Below are 23,841 nucleotides of genomic sequence, written 5' to 3' on the forward strand. Positions count from 1 at the left end.
TGATTTACCTTGCAGGCTTTAAATCAGCATAATGTGATAACGTGGTGGCCGATAATGTATGAGTTTTTACCTAACTTACGTTTGTTTGTTTGTTTTGGGTTTAACGCCGTTTTTCAACAGTATTTCAGTCATGTAACGGCGGGTAACTTACGTTTGAAAGAAAGCCCTCGTACATACTTTGTATAATAATTTAAACTATGAAGTTAGGTGTATATTCTGACGTCTATGAACAATAGACATTAGATTCTTTATTTGGTTCGGATGTGTGACAATGCATCAATTTATTTTTCATTCATAAATCGGCTGCTGGTATGCAAGATATAGATCATGAAACAGTAACAGCCCATCCTTAAGAAACACATGGTTTTTATACATGTGAGTAATATAAATATGTGATTTTACGGAAAAGAAGAAAATACCAGGCATATTATAACATATGTTTCTATATATTTCCGGTATTTAAAATTTTGTACTGAATCACGGCGAGATATACACAAAGGAAGAGTTTCAGTCACCATCCTTTTCTGAACATTTGAAAGGAATTCAGCATGATCTTCAAACAATTACTCAGTGAAATGCAATGTTTTGCTGATGGTGGAAAGTTGTGTAGCGTTTGTAGCGAGTTCATGCAATTAAAGCTACTTGCCTACAGTTTGGGTGAATGTTTTCAACATATTCATTTTCACAAAGTTAGGAATAGTATGTATATATGACACTGGAAAATGATACAGTGGGTTAAAATAACAGTAAGATATTGGTAAACATGTATAAAGAATGTAGATTTTCTGCATTATTTGAAAAGCGTTGCAACGGTTTACAACCTGCACAATATATTTGGTTATATTTAAGAATATCTTGCCACTAGTCACTTTCAGAGTATTCACTTTTTATGGACTTTTGAAAGACTGGATCTAAATACAGACAATTTGAGTAAATGTTATATAACTGTTTCTAGGTCAATAGAGAACGCATTATACTGACAATCCAAGATTATAGATCCGTAAAAAGTGTATGCGTACACACACGAACAGAAAGTGTTCAAAGTCATATACGTCCAGTCTCTGACGTTTAATGACGTTTAATGAACTATGGTCAGAATATAAGAATATTTCACTGGTTGAAGGTGCGGATGAAAATATCTGGCACGAGGGTAACTGTTTCGGCGGTAACGATGCTCTGGTGAGTTACCACGAAACAGTTACCCAGAGAGTCAGATGAAGAGAAGTACGTATAAAAGTTCATTTCGAGAAAACAAAATAAACGATTTGCATTTAATAATTACACGTTGAAATAATATAACTTGTGGACATTACTAAAGATATAAAATTCATCGGTCAGACTGACGAGTGGTTTTCTAACGACTTACATCCTAACTTGCAGTTTGACTTTGGCACTTTCTTATACAAGATTATTAATACGGCTGAGGCCATGTTTGTTTGTATTTAAGCCTGTTTATCGCCGCCATCGGTAAGCCATATGGGCGACTCATCCAGAAGACTGTTAGTAATGTAAGTGGGGGAAAGTGCAAGATACAGAAGACGCCCCAATCCAGAAAATTCCCTGGTTCTTAAGCGTGCCAGGTGTAAAGGATCTATACACGGGACTCATATCCAAGTGTTAGTAATTTTAGTTGGAGGAGCGAGGGCTCGAACTCGCGACCTCTGGTTTCGTAGTCAGGCAGTGTTACCATTGGATCATTGCGTTCGCTCTTGCATCCTCCAGCCAAGATATAACCTCCTTAGATATGCGACTGACCAACGGTTGAGGGGCGGGCGAGAAAGGTATGCCCCGAAAGATCAATCAAACTAGGACCGGGTACCGTCTTCCAATGAAATCACAGAATTATAAAATGCAATAACTATGAACCTAAATATCATCAAATCGGAGTGTGGAATAACTGAGGGTACGCCCTTGATGATTATATAGTTACCTTACACTCTACCGGTCTACAGGAACAAAATGGTAGCTCGCATGAAAAATGTAGAAAATTATAGATACAAGTTGAACTGCATATTAAGTGAAGTGATTAGACAACTGCTACTGTAAGTATGTGAATTATCAATATGCATTATAAATAGAAATAAACAAGCTGGGAGCTGAAAACGTACAAAAATTGCAATTTTTGTTTTTTACAATATAAAGACGCCCAAATAGTGAACGAGTAACTTTTGATGGAATCAGCGACGCAGTGGTTAGCAGGTTGAACTACAGCTGCAATGTTTGGTTCGATTCCCGGTCGCAGCTGGTATCCTGACTATTGTTCAGTTCTGGGGATTCTTATTTCGGCAGTATCAACCTAGACTGGATGCTGATGAGGCAAATATGAAAGCTGTCGTGGTTAACTGGAAATACGCTGTTCCGTGCATATTAGGTGGGGACTTTCGTCAAGAAGAAACCTTTACCTTTAATTTTAGCTATCTTTTTTTTTAATAAAAGCTACGTATTCCAATCATGTTTACTACGAAAGGCGTAAGATCAAACGAATAAATCTTTAATTGTAAAAGAAACTTAATACATTTTAATTGACATATTGATTTGTTTACTTCCTGCAAAATAAATATTTTTATCAGTAAGATATATAGAACCGTTTACTTCCTCACAAATCTAAAGGAGCCTAGGAATAATCTATGCGAGTTGACGTGAACCTCATTATCAAACAACTTGACACGATACTTTTGAAGAGATTGAGAGTATTAAAATAAACACTGAGAACGTGTTTAAACGCTTATTATCCTTTAATCCAATAACATACCTTTACATATACGGTGCGTATTAGTGTAACCTCTGCACCGGAAGAGAAAAGATATAATATTTGTAAAGTTGGAAAGAAGGAAAACGAGATACAAGTGGACACAACTAATCACTTACATTACGAAAAGTCCCTTCTGGTTACAGAAAAGTCTTTTATTGGGAAAATCCAAGTAAGTGAAGTCTTAATCGTATATAAACTTATAAACTTATTTCAGATCCTCATTATTTGGTTAAAGTTAAAAGTACGAAAACATTACTTACGGTCAAAATGAATAATTTAGTTCTGATAGTAAGTATTAATCTTCTTACATTCATTTGATATAGTTAATTACTTATTGAATATAATGGCGCAAGTAGGGTAGAAAATGGGACATGTTCCAGTTACAAGCGTACATATTTTTATATTATGATCTTGCACATCGATTAAAACTTATAAGCCGCATTTTTGAGATGGGGTTTATCAAAATTAACTACAAAGAGCTTCAAACAATAAATAGATACCGATGGGCAAGTGACCATTATCAGTCAATAAATCATCTTTATTATTGTTTTCTCTTATAGTTTCTCGCTACGGTCTTGATGTTGAAATGTCTTGCACAAATAAGCACCGCACAGTGTATTCATCCGCCAGATGCTGAAAAACAAAAATTACAACTCAGGAAAAAAGTATTCCGTGACTATCTTCTTGGACACTGGACTTACAATGTGATTGACGAATACCGTAAAAACACCAGACCTCCACGTGAGAGAAACCTGATAGATCTTCAAACAAGGCAGAGAAAGATATACGGAGAGAAAAGCTGTAGAAAGAATGGGAATATTTCACACGAGTCAGATATTAGCTCGAAATCTACTTGTCCCTGGTATATAGTACTGGATGTTGACATGCAGAGGGAACCACAATCTATTGCAAAAGCGAAATGTTCATGCAAGCGTTGTTTTACAGTTGACAGGAGTGGGAAGTCGAGAGACAGGTGCAAGGAGGTGAATTCTTATATTCCCGTTATAAAATGGAGATGCTCCAATAACTATTCTGGGAGTAGAAAAAATTATTTTAAATACTTTGTCGACTTCGAAACTGTCCCGGTCGGATGCACTTGTAAAAGGCCCATTGAAGTAGCAAATAAAAGTTAACTGAAAGAAAAGAATAGAAAGCCAACCTGACGCACAAAAAGAGACTGAAATGGTTTGAAAAGTTTTAATAACTTCAAGACTCAATTTTTCGAGTTATTAACAGAAAACTGCATAAGACAATCTACTCAGTAAGACAGGATACTCCTGTTGTTTTTTTTTTCTGAAAGGAAACGTGTTCAAAGATACTGTTACAACCACGCATTTTTCATCAGGTATGTTTATTGCATACTTATTATTTATTTCATCTAGTATCTCATCAAATAGTATTTGCTCAAGGAAATATACATTGTCTCGCGTCTCTAAGAGGCATTTTTGAAATCCTTTACAATATGTTCTAGTCAGTAACATTTTGTCTCCAATCTGTATTTGATATTATTCTGTTTTCATTTTGGGTTTTATTTACATTTGTATGAATGTCTCCATTTTCGCCAATATTTACATTTTATTTTACATTTTTATAAGTGCTTTCAATAGCAACACAGCAACTCAAGAAACGAAGGATTCTCATAATTCCAAGAATTACAAATCTATTTCATATTTCAAAGCAATTTTAAGATTTATGTATTTCCATTATATTCGTAAAGGTGAAGTACTGAAAAATCGATGCAGTATTTACGTAATATAAATACAAACAATTGCTATATTTAACGCAATATGCGTGTTCATTCTGATGCCAATTTTACTTGTTGCTTGTCATGTGTTTTTTTTATATATTTTATCACATCGTTTTATACATATTGTTGCTATGAAATAGCCAGATATTTATGTTTATTTACATCTGTTTTAAACAGAATACACATGTAACATTTGTACGGACGATTCCTGTTTTGGAATGTGTTGCTTTGAAAATAAAATTGTCATACAGCTGTGTATCGTGTTTGTGTTCTTCTTACAGAAAGTTGTATTATGTCTTATTCATCAGTTTCTCATACAAATCTGTAACCGTGACAAAAATGTTAGAGAGAAAAAGTAACCTTAACCCTGATTTGACTTGGACAAACAATCGATCTCTAACTTTCTTAATTGTCTTAACTGCTTTTGGACGGTCAATGGCAGAAAACCACCTGGAGAATGTGCACAAAAAGCTCACTTTTCATTCCCGCTATGTTCAAGTTTTACAGTATAATATATATCAAAGGAGTATCCGCTAGAAAATCACCAAAAGCCACAAATTATTTCAAGTTTATGGCATATACGACTAAATACGTTTTTATACAAATATTGACATACTGTAAATATCGTTTTATCATGGTATGTTGTGTGCCGGAGCACAATGGGTTTAAGTCCAACTTCGAACCAGGAAGTATATTGATCAGCCCTGAATACCTGAATGACGACTAGTTTGCAAAAATCACTTGTATTTTGAAAAGTTTGAACGATGTGTTTGCATACTACAAAACTATTTAATTTGATATCTTTCTTATATGTGAATGTTTACCCCGTGACTATATTCCAATACTCCAAGGTGATGAAAGAAAATAAGAAGTGGCCATCGACAGAAATTTGAAATGTTTCAAGCTTTCTTAAAAGACGAATTAAAATAAATTGTGGATTCTCCTCAACAATCAATAGTATAATTCTTTCTTGAATGGTGTATAGCATTTTTTTTCCGTTTGAAGAACATTTACTGGAAAAGAGCTATCTGTACACCTCTAAAATAAATTTGTAAACCTCTAAAATAACTGTTGAACATAAACTAATTTTTCTTTTTATTTGTCATATATAGAATTTCCTATTTTTCATGCATAGAACAGAAGAGTATCAATATTATAAAAGGCAGTCCATTTGCTTCAAAACAGACGACAAATCAAACCAGTACTTATGATTTTGGCTTAAATAAACCTCATTTAGACGCATGGAAATGAATGAAAAATCGCAGGTTTGTCGTCCGTTCGTGTCTTCCCCTTCCGGTGTATTACACTTAACACGATATGGTCTTACTTTAGAAAAATAAAAGTGCGTACTTGTTTTATCAGGAGTTCCGATTTGTATTAATTAAATCGCGAGAGCGTAACTCTTCTCCAAACGACTGCCTATATTTTGTTTGCCGGTCAAAGTAAATGAAACATTTATTATTTAGATTTTAACAATGCAAACACTTCCTTGAATGAACTACATTTTAGCCTTTGATCACAGGCTGTTACCATTTGCACCTCGATTGAAAAGCATAAGATAATGGAATGTCGAAGATTAAAAAAAAAAAAATAATAGATTTTTATGACGTCACTGGTGAATCATATCTGACTGCATATCTGTCCGCTTGATAGAAAGTTTGGAATTCAAAACGAGTTTATGGTCCCGCACATATAAGTTGATGACACGTTTTATCATCATTATGTGTTATTTATGTTTTCGAAATGCTGTTTTTCTACCGTTTGCTACTGTGATAGTTTGTATATTATGGAAGAGGTAGAATCTCTTATGTTGTAATCGTTAGGAGTAAAATGTATCAGTCAATCATATTTAGTTGCAGAATCATACAAAGGTTGAATAAATATGTTGTCGCAGCGATACAATTATTAAGCCCTCCGCCCGTCGCCCTGCCAAACGTCGCCCTGCTAAACATCGTTATGGCGCCCAAACTAACATCGTCGCACTGAACGTTCCCAAGTTGAACGTCTCACCGCTAAGTATCGACCTGCCAAATTTAGCTCGCAAAGCGTCATGTCGCAAAATCGTACTGAGCGAGACATCGTTATGGCGCCATAACACACAGTAACACAAGAAATGTTACCCCGCCAAACTTCTCAACACTAAATGTCTCCGAATATCGATCTGCGAATGTCGAATATATATGAATGGTATCATAATATAGCTTGGAACATGCACTTTCCAAGGATACTTAGTCTTTTACAAATTTGACTTTCAACGTGTGATCAACGATAAACTAAATCGAGTTCCAAAAAACAGAAATTTCTTAAACATGATTATATACTTATATGCTATATCTACGTAGAAAAAAGCGGTTTTGACATGAATTCGGGACCCGGAATATTGCCTGCAATCAACTCTAGGATGGTCCATTTTGAGCAAGTACTTATTTATTTTATGGTATAACAGTATATAGCTATAGTGCTATCATATTATAACTTGGCACATGCATTTTCCCGGGATAATTGGCCTTTTTGAATTTGACGTTCAACGGGTGAGCAACGGCGCACTAAATCGAGTTCCAAAAACGGACAATTCTTACCATAATTATATACTTATATGCTCTATGTACGTAGAAAGTAGCGGTTTTCGAACTGAATTCGGGACCCGGAATATTGCCTGCAATCAACTCTAGGATGGTCCCTTTTGAGCATGTACTTATTTTCTTCATGGTAAAACAGTCTATAGCTCTAGTTCAGTGCTCTCCCTATTTTATTCCGGATGGCAAAAGGACGACGCTCGACGGAACGAGAATTTGCTAAATGCCGTTACAGCGTTCCGGGGATGTAATTATGACGTTAGGCGGATCGCCATATCGACGTTAAGCGAGGCGACATTTAGTGGTAGATACGTTTTATGGGGCGACGTTTGGCGAGGCAACGTTCGGTGTGGCTATATTTGGCACGACCAATTGCTCAAGAGGGGCGACGTCAAGAGGGTAACGTTTGTCGGGGACACGTTCCACAGGGCGTTATAACGACGTTTGTTTCAATGACAAGCCGCGGGGCGACGTTTATCGGGGCCTCATTTGTCGGGTTGATGTTCAACGGGGTGATTTTTGATGGGACGGCGTTAACGACGTTCGACGGAACGACCATTGGCGGGGCGATGTTCAGCGTGCACCATAACGACGTAACGAAATAACCAAATAGCATAAAACAGTCATAATAGAAAAATACATTTCAGGCATTTCTCATTTAGGACGTAAATCTCTAATTGTACATATATCAGTTGGAGCTGAACAGTTTTACTTTAACATAGACGTTACGCCAAACATACTGGTCCACATTAAAACTTTTGTGCATTTGATATTATACTTTATTCGTCAGAAATTTATTTTGCATATCTATAAAAAAGAAAACTATTTAGATTTCGAAACTGTACAGATCAGGACGTACATATTGTTTTTCAAGTAGATAGTAGAAAAGAATAACACAAGACTTCTAATGTACAAGAGCACGAAAGGATGATAAATTGTTGTGTCTTCGTATTTTCTAAGCGAAGACACGAAGACGCAACAAGTAATGGGCGCCGACACAACATTTATACCCATCAACACGACAGTTAAGTAATACATTATTTCGAGTGATCTCTCATAAAGCTGAGCTGTTTTGCCTTGAATGTTTCATGTACTCGTGTCTCGCCCCGATGGACAAGAAGAGACGACAGATCCGCAGTTTTTCATTCTTTTGTGCCCTCGTGTCCTAATCGTGTCTTTGTGGCAAAATCAGTTACCATAATAATGTATTTCATATACGCTCCATTTTATATAATTTCCCGCTCTTATCTGATCCATATTAATGTAGAAATATGCGATAATTATGATGAGGGTAATTGATATGAATAAGCTTGAAACGATTTTGCATCAAATCCCAAGATAAGTATTTTTGAATTGTGTCATCGACATTTTAAATGTTGATTACTAAGATTAAGATTTAAGTTTGGCTTTTTTTTCATTTTAACTGTTTTCAACTTTCTGGCTCAGTGTCAAAAACACCTTTTCTTACTGAATATGAATAAATGTTATAACATATCAAATATAACTGTTTAAATATTTTTTGAGATAGAGAATTATACTTCCGAAAAGTTTTGCGACGTAAGAAGGTCGTTATAATATGCTGTACATTTCACAAGATTTATATAAAGCCGTAATAAGTAATTACCATTGACGCCCAAACGATGACATAGGTTTGACAAGGAATAAGGATATTAGTACAAGATTATTGACAGTATATTTTCCCATGCTGTTCATGAATTTTATATGTTTTTTACAAAATAAATATATAGCTGTAATTTAACTTAAAGGTATTTTAACATTTTTCCCATTTACAAATAGGCAAAGAAATACATCAGTTGTATAGCAGTTTTTACATCTTTTTACATCGAATCTAGAAGTTAAATTGACACAGAAATCAGAGCATTCCGCAACGGGAAAAGGGATTCTATTTCTAGACGCTGTATCTTGGTGTATACATTTTTTTTTTCAGGAAAATAGCAATTCAAAATACGTTCACAAAACACACCAGTGTCAATAATCCCTGCAAACTTCGGTATGAAGTAATTCTTCAGAAGAAAACTGCACAAGAAACTGCTAGCATAGAACTTAGTATTAATAGAAGCAGGTATAGTAGTATAAGTAGTAGCAGTTATAGTAGTAGTAGTAGAAGTAGTAGTAATAGTAGTAGAAGAAGAAGAAGTACATGTAGTAATAGCAATAGAAGTAGCGGCACTAGTAGTGGTAGTACAATCAAAATGTTAACTATTGGCAATGGAGGGTATTAGAGTTGTAGATCTAGTAAAAGTGTCCGTTAGGTTTGGTGGGGATCATTTTTGAATAGATATTATCGTCGAAAGTCTTTTTAGGAGCCGGTATTTTACAAGGAAATAGTAACTTTTTTAAATAGAATAATGTCCGGGAATCTATATTGTATGAGAGTTCGAATGTAGTAATTTCGGCAGTGAGTATTTTACATGAAAGGAGTCACTTTTTCTATAGAATAATAACCGGGGTCGTTATTCTATGAGATTCGAAGGGAGTCATCTTTAGGGAGTCAGTATTTTACTTGGAGGGGTCAGTTTTTCTATAGAATAATGACCGGGGGGTCGTTATTCTATAGGGTTTTCAAAGGGAGTCAGTTTTTTTATAAGGGGGGTCAATATTTGACCGGAAAGGAGTCACATTTTCTATAGAATAATGACCGGGGGTCGTTATTCTATGGGGGTCGAAATACTTCATTACACCGGAAGGGACAAACCTTATCTAGCAACTTTCAGAAAAGAGATTATGGACTTGACAAGGTATTTCACAAGCTGATTTTAGAATCATCAAATGTTTAGTTGCAAGATGCCACTGCCATCTTGTTCTGAACATACTTCATGTCCATTCCTTTTATAACCGACCATTACGCTTTTCTCTTTGACAGTGGGATTACTGGAAAGGTAGAGGAATCTTCGACAACTTGCTCTTAAATCGTCCCCTGTTATGCTTCATCGTGCCCTTAATTATGTTTCCTTTGGTACTCTGGCCTCTGCAAAGTCATCGAGTTCAGATGTTTACCGTTCCCTGGGTTTTGATTCATATACATTTACATGAGCATATTTTAAGTTTTATAATGTTTTCCATGCTTACTGACACGTGTGTAAAGACTTCAAATGACGAGGAGTAATTTTATTTATAATACCTTGTTTTTCTGACTAATTCGCTATCATACGTAAGTGCATGAATTTCATGTTAAATTCTAATGGATGTAAAGAGATATTCAAAACCTACACAAACTCGTAAAGCTCGTGGAAATCAGGGGAAACGAAATGAAAAAGTTAATAGATTACGTATTTCAAATAGTGACAGTCCTATGTATACACGTTAACATGGCAGTAAAAAGAGAAATACGGGCGTGTTGCGCATAAAATCCCAGCAAAACAAAGCTTTAATGAACGGATTAATATAGATGATAACTCTCATTGTCATTTATGACTAAAAAATTCTGGTTTTCATGACCTTTAAGGTGCTTGTCTTAAAAGTCGACCTACGACATGGTTGACTTCTAAGAGTATTAATGCTGTCAAATATCTTGTCGCGGAAGACGGGAGGTATTCAGTTGAGGAGATAGCCAGTAGGATGGAAATTTCAGGAGGAACGTTTAACACTACTCTGACAATGCATCTATGTCGTAGAAAGGTCTGTGCTAGGTAGATCCCTCAGTTATTGACTGCTGATCAAAAAAAGGCTGGGTTACAATGTTCTCAAAGTTAAAATTTGCGTCGGTAGTAAACTATTTAACTTACTAACAGGAGATGAAGCTCGGGTGTATATGTCCGAACCCTAAATAATATGTGACAATAAGCAATAGAGAACAAAAAATGGAAAAAAGCGTCGGAAGAGCGCTAAAGAGTTTTATACATCATTTTCTTTAATTTTTGTGGCTCATTTGTGCAGATCCCTTGTTAGATAGGAAAATCAGTTTCTACAAGTATACTGTACAGTACTTAATTCTATCAAGGAATTTTACAAGAATAAGCGCCAAATTTCTAATATGAAAGACATTTTTTTCCTTCATAACAATGCCAAAACAAGTAGTGTCGACATCACTTTTCTGCGCAATTAAAAAGTAAACATCCTTCAACACCCGCCATATTCTCAGATTAAAGTCTATACGATTATTTTCTTCCTCGCCTCAAGATAATTAAGCTACGATATGACAGTAAAAGTGCCCTCGGAGGCGCAATCAGTGCTTTACAGATATCAAGGCCTGACTACTCTGACGCTTTAAGACAATGGATATCACATCTACAGAAATGCATTACTGTCAAAGGGGTATACTTTGAGAGGTTGGTATAGGTGTTATTTTGGTAAATTTTCTAGTATACATTCAAATTTTTGTTCCAGTAACAGAACCTTTAGAAGCACCCTAGTATTCTAGTATGTCTGTGTTTGTTTGTTACTTCTTTGTAATTATTGCATTGTGTTTAAGTGTAAATGGGCTCAGTTGCTGAGTCGCTGTGTACGTGCATACAGTTTGACCACTATGCGAATACGGCTTTTATGTGTGAATTGGTTATCAAGTGAACTGTCTGATATTCTTTAAGGAAAAAAAACAATTAAGTATGTTTGTTCCTAGCGCGGCCTGAACACAAAATACTTTGACGTTAACAAACTAATACCACACATATTTTATAAATATATATTTGTCAACAATATTCCTCACATTGGATTCACCAGATCTAGTGTAGTAAAATCATATTACAGGAACTGCTACAGCTTAACTTGAGCTAAATGCATGAATTATCAAGAAAGATAGTTGTACATTGACAGAAAAGGCAAACGTATCTTAATTATGAAAAATAACAAAACACATTGAAATAAAGTCATACTGCTCTTCAACTAATCTAAAGTTTATAAACTGCGTCATAATAAGAAAAGAACTTACGAGCTAATAAAAATATGATGACGGTTGCCGTCTTTATGACAGTGTGCAATTAAGTAGAAGTACAGGTAAAAGTAATTATCCTAAATATGTAAACATTGCACCTTTAATTTGACTAGATTGTTGTATATAATTCCTACAACACTTATGACGACGCCATGTCACTGTAGTAATGGTTACGCATGCGCATTCTCACTCCAGCGTTCTTATGGCATAATGTCTGAAGATGTCCCCTTGTACAGCTCTTCTTGCTCGAATGCATCTACAACCAACGGGTACTTCTTCTATATATTTACTGAACACATATTTTCCGGAATTCAAATCACACTCCTTTCTTAATATTGGAATATATGAATTAATAGGTCGACATGAGCCTCTGTGACAATGCGCACATTGGCATACAGCTTTCGCCAGCTGCTTTGGGATCCTGTTGTTATCATAATCTATGACAAAACTCCAAGGACACATTTCACGATTATTGTTTCCATCATCAGTGATAACAGACCCTCCATTTTGTGGAATTAGACATGATCCTGCTGGTGCCTGGTTTTGCGCATCCTCTTGTGAACGCTCAGGACTATTCCTAATGATATTGTTGGATGTCAAACATGGTATGATGTTTAAAGAGAAATTAACAAATCTCTCATCTGTGTATAGATCATATAATGCATTCGCTAGTTCTAGACTTAAGTTGTTTGGGTCGGTACACGCAGATATTGTCGTCAGTTGTGCTTTTCCAATGGCAAACACTATCAGAATATACTGAAAAGCAAAGCGCTAAGATATTATAATATTCAGTGAACCAATACTTGCAATAAACGAAATACACTAACAGTAGATATATTATCTTATGACAATCGAATACACATTTTGTATATAGATATTGTAAGTGAGCCATATTTTATACGAAGTACTAAACAAAATGTAAAATAACAATTCAAAGTAATTGATTAAAGCCATGAAAATATTGAATAAAATCCATGATTAATTTGTGATTCGCGCATCTGCCTGTATATATACGTCTGCATAAATTAACAATACCTTTAGGATAAACATTGTGATATAAATTCAGACAAATATACGATAAAATTGAAAAATATCTTAACACTGGACAATGCAAGAAAGTATGTACTTATATAGACTTACCTAACCCTACAAGCAGGATGTCCGATCTTATACCACAATGTCCAAAAATTCCCTTCGCAGCTTCACTAATGTATAGTCTTGTGATCAAAATATAATGTTAGATGTATCAAATATTCATAAGTGAAAATTATAGTTTTAAATGTAAATGGTGTGTTCAACCGCTAAATTTTTGTCAAATGAAAGTCTGGCGTCAAACTTCCCAAAAAATCATTAAGCAAATCAAAATGTACCATCTATTTCATTATCAGCCCCACCCATCTTAATAATGCGTGAAATCTTAATTTAGTATCATTTTCGTTTTAGTGTCTCATGCATAATTGACACCTAAAGCTAAAACATTTTTATATTCTGTTTGATGGGGTACGTTCAAGTACCAACTTTTTTAATAGCATGTAGTAGTGCGTTACTTGAAAGGTATCACAGGGTGCGACAAGATTAAAACATAAGATAGAAAACAGCTATCGTAGAAATCATCTTGGATCACACTAAAGAAATGGATGAAAATTAAGTTCAAAAATAGCAACAATTTCAAAAGAATCAGGGGGATGACCTGAAAAATTTCGAACGTTGTACACAACCAGTCAAATATAATGAATAAGACAACTGGAGAACGAGCAAATCGTAGTCATCTTTGTCTATGATTTCAGAAAAACCTAAGTAATAAAGGAAATACTTAGTCTCAAGGTGTTCGAAGTACCATAGATATAGACAAAAAGCAGTTTGGTCTTAAGTTATTAGTCAGTCTATCTTCATGAAATATGGGTGTTTTTTCTCAAACTTAAGCATTCTTCATTTTCATTTGGCCTTTATATATTATCGTGTTTCATTTGATCTACTTTGTATATACAGTATGTTTACGAGTACACATAAATGCAACAGCATGGCGATTTTCCTGTGAATTCCCTATATAAAAAAATGTGTTAAAGAATTAATTTTAGACTCTATTATTCTCAATACAGTCCTTACGTCACAGAGGAGTGCACTTGGGCACCGCCTTTGAATGGCGAGTAGTAGAGCTTTACTAAGGAATTTAAACCTGTTTACTATGGAATTCGCACCAGTTATCCCCATCATGTTTCAAAGTAATTGCAAAAATTGTAAATAAACGTTATTAGCCGTTTTAAACGTAACGATAATACATGTCACGATATGTAAAACAAAACAAAAAAAATAGAAAATAAATAAATTTCAAAACGAACACCCAACAAAATCTAAAGGCATATAGTCAATGACTTTACACATAAAGCTACTGTTTAGGTCCCACACCGAACCAAGCCAGAAGACAAACAACAAAGTGTCTCAGACTCAGTGGGCTAGTGTGGTCTCTTCCGTCTGTTTTGTGTCACACACAATCAAAATGGAAAGCGCGGAAAAGGACTGAACACCAAACATGAGATACGTCAAAAAAATCGTGTCAGAGCCTCTTTTAATAAACCGTTATATGTCTTTTTCAAATGCAAAAGGGAAATTTCGATGACCGTGGCCAAGAATCTTAAATATAGCATTCCTATATAAACAGGCTTTTTACACATGTTGTTGTAGATTTATCTTAAGATAACTATTACTTTTTTTACACCTTAACAAAATTTAGTAAATATGGGAAAATTACAATTTTGATAGCATTTTCGCGAATAGAGTAGATAGGTTCATATAAAGCAACATCCCTTTACGCCCCTGACACCGATTTAATATTATACATACGGATTGAATAGACTCCATAATATCTCCATTTATTATATAGCTATATAAATTCTTTAAAAAAAATCGGCTTGTACTTCACAAGTAAATACGAACAGGCAGCAAAATACTCCGTATTGTACCTTTTGTATTGTATGTTACCGGTCTACTTTCATTAATATGCATGACCTGACACAGTTCTATACATAGCGCATATAAAAACTTCACTAAGCTCCATTTTGACATCGATAAACATTGAAGATTTCGTTAAATAACAAAACACCAAACGAAAAGGATGGAGATATAGAATAAAAGGATCATTATAACAGTAGCTAGATCTGGGATTTTTATTCGGCTCTCGTGGATTTTGCGAGGTCGGATCACACTCGGCGGTTGCGCGCCTCGTGAGCTCCGATCTGGCAAAAATCCCCTCGAGCCGAATACAAAATCCCAGGTCGAGCTACTATTATAATAACTCTATTATATCATCGATATTTGAAAATCCATCTTCATTAAATAATCAGTAACAGGACAGGACATAGCCAAATCTATAACTGTATATATCTGTTCAAGTAAAGCAAAACAATTAAGTAATAATATAATTTTGAGAACATGTTTATTCGTTAATAATACATGACTATTGAAGGTTATATTGGGTTCACAAACTGAATTTGACATTTTTCTGCAATTTTGTCCATGATCATTTAAAGGCTTTTACAGCGATCAAAATTATGAGCCATTTATTAATAATTGGCTAAAAACTACTTTTATCTATCGCTCATTACAGCGTCACGATTATGCAGCTGAGCTTGCAAACACGGGGTCGTTTTAACACTAAAGGTGTTTATAGAAAAACGATATTTTGATCTGCTTATACACATCTGGTAAAAGTTAAATATATTTGTTATTCACTTTGAACTGAAAATTACGAGCACTGAGGTAAAGCAAATACATTCGATCAGATGAAAATTAATACAATTGCAGATATTTTTAATTCTTAATACTTTGATTATATAAGACCAGACTGTTCTTGCACAGAAATGGACATATACAGTTAAAACTCTCGATATCTCGAACTGGCTTTTTTTTTGAAAATTCCGGCTATCTCGAAGACATTTTTAAGTCACGTCTCGAAAACACGTGCACAAAATATTATTCTTATTTTAAATTGAATTTCGGTTATCTCGATGTAAAAGCTCGGCCCCTTGGAATTTGGGATAATGAATTTCAATGGTATTAGTGGTTTAGTCAGTTTCCTAGATTACTGGTAGGAACATGTTACCATGAGAATATGAATAAAAATTGGGTAGCAGTAACATTTCAGGTTAACAATTCATATCGTTTTTTTAATTGCCATAATGTTTCACACACCACCCAACGCCGTACGTCACGTTCACACACACAGTTTGGCGGCTACACTTGATCATTTTAAGTGTTATTTCTGACCAAATATTTTGTAAATACAAAAGAAACGAGAACATACTTTGATCGTTCCCTAATGTGTAATTTACCACAAATAAAGAGATAGAACATTGTCATGCGCCCGCTCTTGTTATCCCAATGACAAAAGGTACAATGCGCGCGGTAAAATATAACGCTAGTAATCATCATAAATACATAGTTATCTCAGTTAAACTTCAAATTAAACGCCATACCATTTTTAATTTTTTAAATTGGTAGGGTGATTTCAATTAATTCAGTTACACTTGAATTGTGATTATGCCTAATTGCTTTCAAATATCAGCTTATACCCCAAGTATACTTTTGCTTAGTTTCGGGTTTGAATAAAATTAATCTTTACGAAGGTCCTTTGATAACCGTGAATAAATTAGTTCAGAATTACACTGTTAAAATCAGCTAGGGGAAGCATTTAACAATAAAATTGCAAAATAAATGTAATTCAAACTTACGAAGCAATTAACTGAATGACGTTAGTGATCATCGGACCTAAAAAGTTAACTAATCGATTTCCACCTAATAACCTGTGGATCAGGAAGAAAATCATAACCGACGGCTGTAGAGCAATTTATCTAATTAATGATCCCATTCAATAATGCAAAACAACCATCTATCTATATTATCGCATATTTCAATTTGAGAATGTATCAGCCGATAACCTTCAAAATCATATTTATTTCAAGAGTAAATACTGCCGTCACTTTAAGAGCTGACAAAATTGAACTCGTTAAATTTGTTGTATGTTTCTCCTTGTACAATAACGCAACAAATATGAGAGAGCTCGCGTTTAATCAGATTTGTTTTTTATTTATTCTTTTTTTTTGCCAAAGGTTTTCTCACCTTACTGCACTAGTACGAATAAGCAAATATAAAATAGCACACCCGGTTTGATTGAATCTATATGTATGTATTTATAAGAAGTAATGAAGTGCGCATCAGCCTCCAATTACGCCTTGAGCATCACTGTTTTACATTAGTATGAATAAGCAAACATAAAATAGCACATCCGGTTTGATTGACTCTACATGTATGTATTTATAAAAAGTAATGAAGTGCGCATCACCCTCCAATTACGCCTTGAGCATCTCTGTTTTACATTATCTTTGAATGGACTCTATGACCAAAATAATAGCACTTTCTATTTTAGCCATTTATTGGGCAACTATTTGCGACCACCATAATTATGACAACGTCCATCGTTGTGAATCTTAATAGAGAAATAATCGCATAAAAACGTAGCCAGTAAGTCTATAGCAGGCTTTGTTTGTTTCAGGTTATGAAATATGAAAAAACCCATCGGCTGTCACGTGACTGTTTATCCAAAAGAGAAGTTTTTCAAAATATGTCTTTGCTTCTATAAGTTTTAGAAGCACTTTATTGGAATATTTAGGCAATATGTCTATATTCCGTGTTTATAATATGGACAAGTCTTTTTATTAGAAGGAGCACGTGATATTTACTTACTAGTATTTCTTTTTTTACATAACCAAATGTAAGTTTTGAAAACAATTTTGTATTTTTTTCAGTTAGTCTTATTTCCGGATTTTTCGGGGGAAATATGGATAAGATATGGAAGTGTTTCGATCAAGTAGGTTAAGAAGAACATCCTTTTGTAAAAAAAAAAATGAAGGGTATTCAGCATAATTATACACATGTTTACTCTTGGTAAGTGGTATACAATTTACAATGAACATTGTAACCCCGCCATCGGCCCGCGTGATATGTCATTAGCATATAAATGACTTTTAAACACCGAGAGAAAATGAAGCACGTTAATGAGACAGGTGTATAGCTACTTATGAATAAGAGTGCGATGATTTATGAATATATCATCAAACACTTTCATTCCAACATATTCCACAGGGAAGTACATAAAATAATAGCTGATAAAATCACTCTTTATTAAAATTTATAAATGGATATTACATAGCTCTATAAATGACATTTCATATTTTGATAAAGGCAAGGTGGCCGACAATTTAATGCAAAGCGGGTTAAGAATAATTATTATTTAATCAAATAGATAACTATTTTTCATTTCAATATATTAAGAAGAAATAGATGATGTCAGTTTGTTTGTAAATAAAACAAGGACAGAGACTGAAAGTGTCTTCTTGAAGACGGAAGTCTACTTAAAAGAAACATTTTTAAAACGGTCCTAAGTCTAACAGGAAAAAATCTACAATCAAAGAATGTAGCCGCTCACACAAATCATGCATGCACAGACAGAACAAACAATAAAGGGACTGAATGAGGAATCGTCTTGGAACGGCCAGTAACAGAAGTACCTATCATAATTTTTACACGGTAGTGTAAATGAAATTTATTTCCGCCTACAAAAATCTTAAGTGCGCATGTTAATTTGTAGAAAAACGTTAACTAACGAACCATATACGCATATCCTTCATTACTTTGCAAAAGTAAGCAGTAAGAGAAACATCATTAGGTGTTCGCTAAGACAGATCAGAAAACATACATCAAAGCTGTAGAAAGCTCGCAGGACAGTAACCAAAATAGTGTAGTCTCTCTTTTAATATAGCCTAACTTTACCGAATGCTGTACAAAAATTGCCTGACCCAGAATATTTGTAAGTGACGCCACGTAAAATTCATGATGTAATATTCCTTGTGATAGGGGTTTATTCTTGCGAGCCGGACAGTATTTTTCCGTGCTTTTTCGGTGCTAGAAAAACTCATCTTACGCTACTATAACAAAATAGCGCCTTAAGGGAAAACCTTCGTTTTTCTTTATATCTTCTACAAATTGAAGAATAAGGCATGCAAGAAAAAGAATCAATCACTGGCAGCGGGTAAAGATGGGAATATCCGGCACTCAGGCAGGAGCCTCGTTACCGCCTAAACAGTCACCTCGTGCCGGATATTCCCATCTTTACCCGCAACCAGTGAAAGATTCTTATAATATTAACTACGTTCATTAAAGTTCTCAACGTGGTACTACACACTCTTGTGAATTATGTTAATGGAAACATGCATATCCAATAACAAATCCCAAATGTAAATGAGGGAAATTACTCACGAAATGAAACTCCTTTTGATAATTGATTTAAATTGATAATATCGTTATATACTGTAAAATAGTAGGCTCTCAAGTATAATGGTTGACTAGCGCACGTCTAAATCTTTTAGCAGTGGCTTCACGTATGAAATATTTACACGTAAAAAGGTCATGTTAGTCGATGACTTGTCCATAAGGACAATCAGGTCATGTTGCCTTTACGTTGTAGCGCTGTCCTTCTGTTATTAAACAAATCAGTAAAAGATTAGCATTTAGCAATCAAAGTTTAAGAAAAACCGTAACTTATGACGTGTAAATCAAGCATTTATCAATTTTGATACGTGTTCCTATCCAATGTTTTCTATAATACAATAATCTAAAAGAGATGCGGAAGGATTTCTAATCGTAATGTGATCAATTCATTTAATCGATCACACTTTTGTTGTAAGAGCATGACCTGTTACTTTCCTTTTAATGTAAACACTTACAGATAAACTGTATGATAAACATGATATAAGTATTTCTACAGTACGGGTGTGTGTGTGTTTGGGTGGGGAATGTGTGTGTGTGGTGGTAGTGGTGGGGGGGGGGGGGGGGGGGGGGGGTGGAGATTGGGGGACTATTTTAGGCACCATTCAGCACTTAAAGAGTACTGTTGTGACAGTTAATAATATATTTAGGAAAAGCATTTAAAGGCATTTATAAGCATATAGTATGCATCCAAGCAAAATAATTACAGGATCGATTTTGATCTAGTCTGTTCATGAGACGTCACCTCTTACGTCCGCTAACACTGGCGTAACGGATTTCTTTTATATATAAACATGAAACTCCATTATCCCAATGATCAAATAATATAACAAAACTGAGTCCAATATTAAGTACTGTTTTATTCAGCTGTAAGGTGTCTTGCTAATTACGGAACATAATTAATATGATATTAATATAATTACGAGACATTATTCTAAAAAAGTAATTTAATGTTATGTAAAATTCAAATTGATCTATACAATATTGTCTTGCACTGATTTTATTGTTTTGTTGAGAAGCAATTTCCTCAAAGTTGCGTTTTGTAAAACATTGATCCTGATAATGATATTCTAAAAGTAGAAGGCAACTAAAGCTTTGAAATGATGAACAATTTCATTCATTTCCTTTTATAAATAGTTCGTATTATTTTACCCTCTGTATAACTGAAGTGAAATTGTTTGCATCAGTTGTGTGCGAGTAAGTTTAAAATCTTACTAAAACTGAAAATCCTTGAACTTATTTATTACCGAAACGAATGAATTGTATACATTTATAATTAGATTTGGATGTGCTCACTTCCTCGCAAAGCTAAAGCTTTTAGTAGCAATTAATATAAACCTGCTTTAAGGATTTTGCAAGTTGACGTGTAGCTCATTATCAAACACCTTTGACACTTGAATCGTTACTTCTTAAGAGATTAATAGAAGTATTAAGTAAATATTGAAGGTACAAACTTTTAATCCAATAACATGCCGTAACTTCGTCTGGGGGTATTAGAGCATTACAGAATAATCTGCACCGGAAAATAATATTTGGTCGAAGTTTGAAAGGAGGAAAGCAAATTGCAAGTGGTCAGAACTAATCAAAGAAACACGATTTTTGTCTGCATTTCGAAAGTTCTTTTCCGATTGCATAAGTTTCATCAATAAGGAAAATCCATTTTTATTGACTCCTGATATATATATATAAATGTATAACCTTCAAGAAATAAAGACAGAGTCATTGATTAGCAGAAGCACTACATTTAAGTCAAAATGAACAACGCTATTCTGACAGTAAGTGCTGATCAGCTGGTTAAATCTTATACTTATTTATTGTTGATTTGATTATAAGTAATGATTGCAACTAGTGTAGAAGAAGGCGCAAACACTTTCTTTCATTTATGATTTCATGTTTTACATTAAATATGTTGCAATTGAAAAGACATTGAATGTTCATATGCGATATTTAAATAATAATCTCGTCATTACTTAATATTGCGTATTTATGATGTACGTTTGACCATTCTGTAGAATAGAGTATGAATTTAAGTGAGCGTGTATATCAACAATAAATAAAAAATTAATTAATACTTACCGACGTTTTTCCTATTTTAGTTACTCGCTATAGGCTGGTTGATGCAATGTCTTGTACAAATAGCAACGACACAGTGCATTCACTCACCAGATGCTGAAGAACAAAAGTTACAACTGAAGGAAAAGGCATTTCGTGATTATCTACTTGGACATTGGACATACACCACGATTGACGAATATCGCAAAAACACGAGACCTCGTCGCCTGAAAAACCTGATAGATCTAATGCCGAGGCAAAGTAGGATCTATGGAGAGCAAAGCTGCAGGAAAAATAGAAACGTTGCACATGATTCAGATATAAGTTCAAAATCTACATGTCCCTGGTATATTGTAATGGATGTTGATTTTCAGAGAGAACCACAATCAATTGCTAAAGCGAAATGTTCATGCAAGCGCTGTTTTACAATTGACAGGAGCGGTAGAACAAGAGACAGGTGCGCGGAGGTGAAGTCTTTCATTCCCGTTATTAAATGGAGATGTCCAAACAACTTTTCCGGGACTGCACCGAATTATTTTGAATACTTTGTAGACTTTGAAACTGTCCCAGTAGGGTGTACATGTAAACGACCTGTAGAAGTAACACATTAACTGTTATCTGACAGAGAATTACGCAGAATTGGCGTGACTAGGCAGAGCAGGGACTAATACTAGTTGAAGCTCGATATCTCGAATTCAAAGTTATTGAGCGTTTTACTTCGTAAAAGCCGAAACTTGACTTAAAATGATATTTTGTGCACGGGCTTTTCAGGACGGGACTTCGAGATATCCGGAATTTTGAAATAAGCGAGTTGGTGATATCGAGCTTCAGCTGTATTTCCATACTGAAATTTTTAAGTAGTTAAACACAAACATTTCATAGCTTTTCAAATGCTAAAGTACGTTGATATTTAATTTGACTTCTAACTACGCTTATCATCAGGTATGTCCTCACATATATATAATTCATTTCATCATTTAACATATGTTAAATATTGACTCATAGTTCTCATTTAAGACACATTTTACAATATTTTCTAGTCAGTAACTTTTCATTTGATATTATAATGTTGTCTTGAAGTATTTGTTTCACAACGCCTCACGTTTTTATTTTGTTTACACCTAAAATGGTTACACCCAAAATTTACTTTTATCATTGTTTACACCTTGATTAACTGTATACATAATTGTTTACAACTGAACTATACTCAATATTAATACCTTTAAGATATTTCAGAGAAATTTGTAATTTTGAAGCCAACTGGTTATCTATTCTATTTCTCTATACATTGTATATATACATATATATATATAATCATTGACAACATGTTTACGTATGTTCAGTTCAACCACGACATTTAACTTTTGCTACTGTGTACATTTTGAGTCCGATATTTTTATTGCGTAAGTGTACTGATTTATACTCATAAATGCTATGAAATAGCAACAATTTTTAGTCATTTTTTACATTTGTTTAAAACAACAAACGCCTGTCACAGAAGTCACTGTTTAGACAATTTGCTTTGATAATAAAATTATCATACTGCTTTTCATCGTTTTACATTCATATTTCATCCAGAATTTAGCAGTAATGTAAGCTTGTTATATCAAATAATGGTATAAAAGATTAATTTCTAATAATATTTATTTAGTAATACTTACTGTTAGTCTGCTGGCGAAAAGTGTTTCTGCCTCTGCGACCAGTGCAGACCATGATCAGCCTGTTCATGGTCTGCACTGTTCGCAGCTATTCAGTCAGTAAATTTTCAGAGAACACCCTTTAGAATAATAAGTGGTACTGCCGAAATTGAATGATGGACAAGTCAATTTCAAACAATTTAGCAGGGTAAAGATTAATACATGCTAACAATATTAAATAATCTGCCGATAATAACTAATAACCAGATTAGTTGTCTCAGGAAATAAAAAGCCCTCTTTTGATAGAATTGCTTTGATACTTGTCGTCTGGGCTGTTTCGTTGGGCCCTAAATGTGTTTTTGTGACACATGCAAACAAATTTCATTTTAAAATATGAACATGAATCCTTTGTGTCTGTTATAGCAACTGACCTTTCCAAGGCGGTGCCCGTCTGTGTTCCCGTATTTGCTTTTCATCCTTGTTTTCGAATCGTTTTCATTGTTTATGAACGTTTGTATAAATCATTTTATTATATATATCCAAAAAAAAAAAATGAATACACTGCTGTAGAGTTTCTCTCTTTTGGAGGCTGCTTTCTTCGAACGTTCCAATTGGATAGTTGCCCTTTTGTTGAAAAAATAGTGTGTGCATTCTTGAAGTATGACTATTCCAACTGGCCATTTTCTATATTAAAGTACTAATTATTGCAAAAAACAACAACAACAACAAAAACTACTTATCGCATATGTTCGTGATATTGTGAAGTATTAAAACATGTTCACTGATAAATAGAAGGAAAATGTTGTTTAAAATAGAGATAACCAACTTTCTTTGGTTGGTTAGCCTAGATAGTAAGCCGTAATAAT

General features: G+C 34.3%; 3 protein-coding genes across 3 annotated transcripts; 2 read left to right on the forward strand and 1 right to left on the reverse strand.

Moving 5' to 3' along the window:
* Positions 1-1,959: 1,959 nt before the first annotated feature.
* On the forward strand, positions 1,960-4,755 carry LOC123533180 (uncharacterized). Its single transcript, XM_053520472.1, has 3 exons — positions 1,960-2,042; positions 2,777-2,921; positions 3,313-4,755. The coding sequence occupies exons 1-3, from the start codon at positions 1,960-1,962 to the stop codon at positions 3,883-3,885; spliced, it is 801 nt and encodes a 266-aa protein (XP_053376447.1). The 3' UTR covers positions 3,886-4,755.
* Positions 4,756-11,749: 6,994 nt separating this feature from the next.
* LOC128547511 (interleukin 17-like protein) lies at positions 11,750-13,016 on the reverse strand. The gene is made up of 2 exons (XM_053520473.1): positions 13,002-13,016; positions 11,750-12,722 (listed from the first exon to the last, which is right to left on the reverse strand). Exons 1-2 carry the CDS (start codon positions 13,014-13,016, stop codon positions 12,153-12,155), a joined length of 585 nt encoding a protein of 194 aa, XP_053376448.1. The 3' UTR covers positions 11,750-12,152.
* Positions 13,017-20,437: 7,421 nt separating this feature from the next.
* LOC123535255 (interleukin 17-like protein) lies at positions 20,438-22,821 on the forward strand. The gene is made up of 2 exons (XM_045317843.2): positions 20,438-21,061; positions 21,383-22,821. Exons 1-2 carry the CDS (start codon positions 21,041-21,043, stop codon positions 21,947-21,949), a joined length of 588 nt encoding a protein of 195 aa, XP_045173778.1. The 5' UTR covers positions 20,438-21,040; the 3' UTR covers positions 21,950-22,821.
* Positions 22,822-23,841: the final 1,020 nt, after the last annotated feature.

The sequence above is a fragment of the Mercenaria mercenaria genome, chromosome 12 (assembly GCF_021730395.1).
Source record: "Mercenaria mercenaria strain notata chromosome 12, MADL_Memer_1, whole genome shotgun sequence".
NCBI classification, from domain to species: Eukaryota; Metazoa; Mollusca; class Bivalvia; order Venerida; family Veneridae; genus Mercenaria; species Mercenaria mercenaria.